Source organism: Aegilops tauschii, chromosome 2 (assembly GCF_002575655.3).
Source record: "Aegilops tauschii subsp. strangulata cultivar AL8/78 chromosome 2, Aet v6.0, whole genome shotgun sequence".
NCBI classification, from domain to species: Eukaryota; Viridiplantae; Streptophyta; class Magnoliopsida; order Poales; family Poaceae; genus Aegilops; species Aegilops tauschii.
Window position 1 is genome coordinate 197980912 of NC_053036.3, and position 3004 is coordinate 197983915.

General features: G+C 52.0%; 1 protein-coding gene across 1 annotated transcript; it reads right to left on the reverse strand.

The window, feature by feature from the left end:
- Positions 1-450: 450 nt before the first annotated feature.
- Positions 451-2066, reverse strand: LOC141040881 (uncharacterized). Its single transcript, XM_073506997.1, has 2 exons — positions 1504-2066; positions 451-1333 (listed from the first exon to the last, which is right to left on the reverse strand). Exons 1-2 carry the CDS (start codon positions 2064-2066, stop codon positions 451-453), a joined length of 1446 nt encoding a protein of 481 aa, XP_073363098.1.
- Between the last annotated feature and the right edge of the window lie 938 nt (positions 2067-3004).

Consider the following 3004-nt stretch of genomic DNA (forward strand, 5'->3'; position numbering starts at 1 on the left):
GGATAGGCGGTGCTTGATACCCCAGCGGCACAGAGGCTTGAAGAGATTGCTCTGCTCCCCTTTTAGAAACAGGGCAGTCAACGTGTCCATGACGATTACGAAGAGAAGAGGAGACACCGGATCGCCTTGCCGGAGCCCACAAGCATGCCAGAAGTCCTGTCCGGGACTGCCATTGATGAGGACACTTGAACTGGCCGTAGACAGAAGGCAGGCCAGGCGTGCAATCCACTTTGGCCTGAATCCACGATGCTTGAGCAGCTTCAGCAAGAAAGCCCAGTTAACAGAATCAAAGGCCTTTGCTATGTCAATCTTCATCATGGTTGCAGGAACTTTCCGCCGGCGGAGGGTCTTGATCGATTGCTGCACCAATAAGAAGTTGTCCACAATGGAGCGACCTGCGATGAACGCACTTTGGTTGGAATGCACAAGCGACGGCATGAGCGGAGTAATCTAGATGGACATTATTTTGGAGACAATCTTCCCAATGTTATGCACCAAACTGATTGGCCTGAAATCCCTAATATCCACTGCCCCTGGCTTCTTCGGTAGAAGAGTGATGTATGCCTCGTTCAGACGAGCAATGCCACGGCCATCACCGGAGCTGAAACTGTGGATAGCTTTGCAAACCACCTCTTTGATTGTTGGCCAACAAGACTGGTAGAAACGCAGGGAGAAGCCGTCCGGCCCCGGGGCTTTGTCGGGCGGCAATGAGCTGATTGCAGTCCAGATTTCACTGTCAGAGAAGTCGCGCTCAAGGTGCGCTGTGTCCATGGGAGGAAGGTCCAGGTGTTGAAGATTCAAGCAATGTTGGCGTTGCCCCGGTGTGCCAATTAACTTGCCAAAATGATCCGCGGCAAGATCGTCCATGGCTTGTTGGGTAGTGGCTTCGGATCCCTCCTTCTGCAACTTGAAGATGTGATTCCGGCGACGACGCGCACTCGCATAGGACTGGAAGAAACCAGTATTTGCATCACCTTCTTTGAGCCACAAGAGACGGGACTGCTGCCTGGCAATGGTATGTTGAAGGGAAGCCAACCCTAGAATCTTCTTCTTGAGTTGGTGGCGCAACCAGAACTCAGCGTCAGAAAGCGGTCGCTGATCCATAGCAGCGTCCATTAGGCGAATGACCTCGTGTGCCATTTGGATTTGCTCCTTGATGTTTCCTATGGATCGTTGACTCCATGACGACAGGGCCTTGGCTATAGCTTTCGGCCTATTGAACAGATCCAGGAAGGGGTCAGACGCAGGCGTAGTGGAGAACCAGCCCGCGGCAACAGCCTCCTGGAACCCAGCCATCTTTGGCCAGAAGGATTGGAAACGGAACCTTGACTTCCTGTGAAAGTTGACGTTCGTTGCCATCAGAAGAGGGCAGTGGTCCGAAAGCGATGTGGATAGGGCCTGAAGAAGATGAATCTGATGGGTGTAATCCCACTCCACAGATGCAAACCATCGGTCAATTTTTTTTCTAGGGTAGGAGCCCTCCTCTCGTTGCTCCACGTGTACCGTCGCCCCACAAGGGCGGATTCCTTGAGCTGTAGATCGTTTAGCAGCCGCCTAAATCTCCCCAACATGCGGCGATTAATCAGGTCATTGCTTTTGTCCGAAGCGTCCACTATGAGGTTGAAATCACCTGCTACCGCCCACAGGCCCGGTCTATCCGCGTGGATATCATGCAGCTCTTGAAGGAATTGCACTTTCAACGCATCATCTATCGGCCCGTAGACCACCGTGAGATTCCAGCTCGGGGCATCCAACAAGCCGAGCTCCACAGTCACCGAGAACGTGTCAACCCTAGATGAAGAGACGCTGACCAATGTGGACTGCCAGGCTACGATGATTCCACCAACAGTGTTGACGGCGGGTAGCGCAACGAAAGAGTCATACCTCGCGCCGAGAACCCTTGAGATGGTGAACCTGTCCACTTCAGCCAGTTTAGACTCGATGAAGTAGACAACAGAAGCATTAGCATCGTCCACAATGGAGCGAATGACAGCAACACGACTCGGGTTATTTAGCCCACGGACATTCCACACAAGCACATTATGATTGCAACAGTTTATCAACATCGGAAAGACCCACAACCACGACCATGAGGCCGCGCCCTCAGCAAGCCAACCCCATCGGCGCCACCGGCGCGAACGACTCCAGAGCGAAAAGCTTAGTTAGCGGGTCAATGCTAGATGGGGGGAGTGGGTCCTTGAACAGGTCAGCATATCTGGCCAAGCAGTCCACAGATGGCTCGTCATCCAAGTGGTAGAAGCCCAGTCTGGCCATGATAACATGTTGCGTGCGTTGCACATAGGACGATGGCAGTCCCTTGGCAACCTTAGCAATTCTTGCACTTCGCCGCAGCTGGTCTTCCGAGATAGAGATGCGCACGCGCTTCCCACGCTGGGCAGTGGGAAGTGGGAGAAGAGGATTGATACGTCTCCAACGTATTTATAATTTTTGATTGTTCCATGCTATATTATATTCTGTTTTGGATGTTTAGTGGGCTTTATTATACACTTTTATATTATTTTTGGGACTAACCTATTAACCGGAGGCCTAGCCCGAATTGTTGTTTTTTGCCTATTTCTGTGTTTCGCAGAAAAAGAATATCAAACAGAGTCCAAATGGAATGAAACCTTCGGGAACGTGATTTTCGAAACAAACGTGATCCAGAGGACTTGGAGTCTACGTCAAGAAATCAACCAGGAGAGCACGAGGCAGGGGGGCACGCCTACCCCCCGGGCGCGCCCTCCACCCTCGTGGGGCCCACGTTGCTCCACTGACGTACTTCTTCCTCCTATATATACCTACATACCCCCAAACTATCAGATATGGAGCCAAAAACCTATTTCCACCGCCGCAACCTTCTGTACCCGTGAGATCCCATCTTGGGGCCTTTTCCGGAGCTCCGCCGGAGAGGCATCGATCACGGAGGGCTTCTACATCAACACCATAGCCTCTCCAATGATGTGTGAGTAGTTTACCTCAGACCTTCGGGTCCATAGTTATTAGC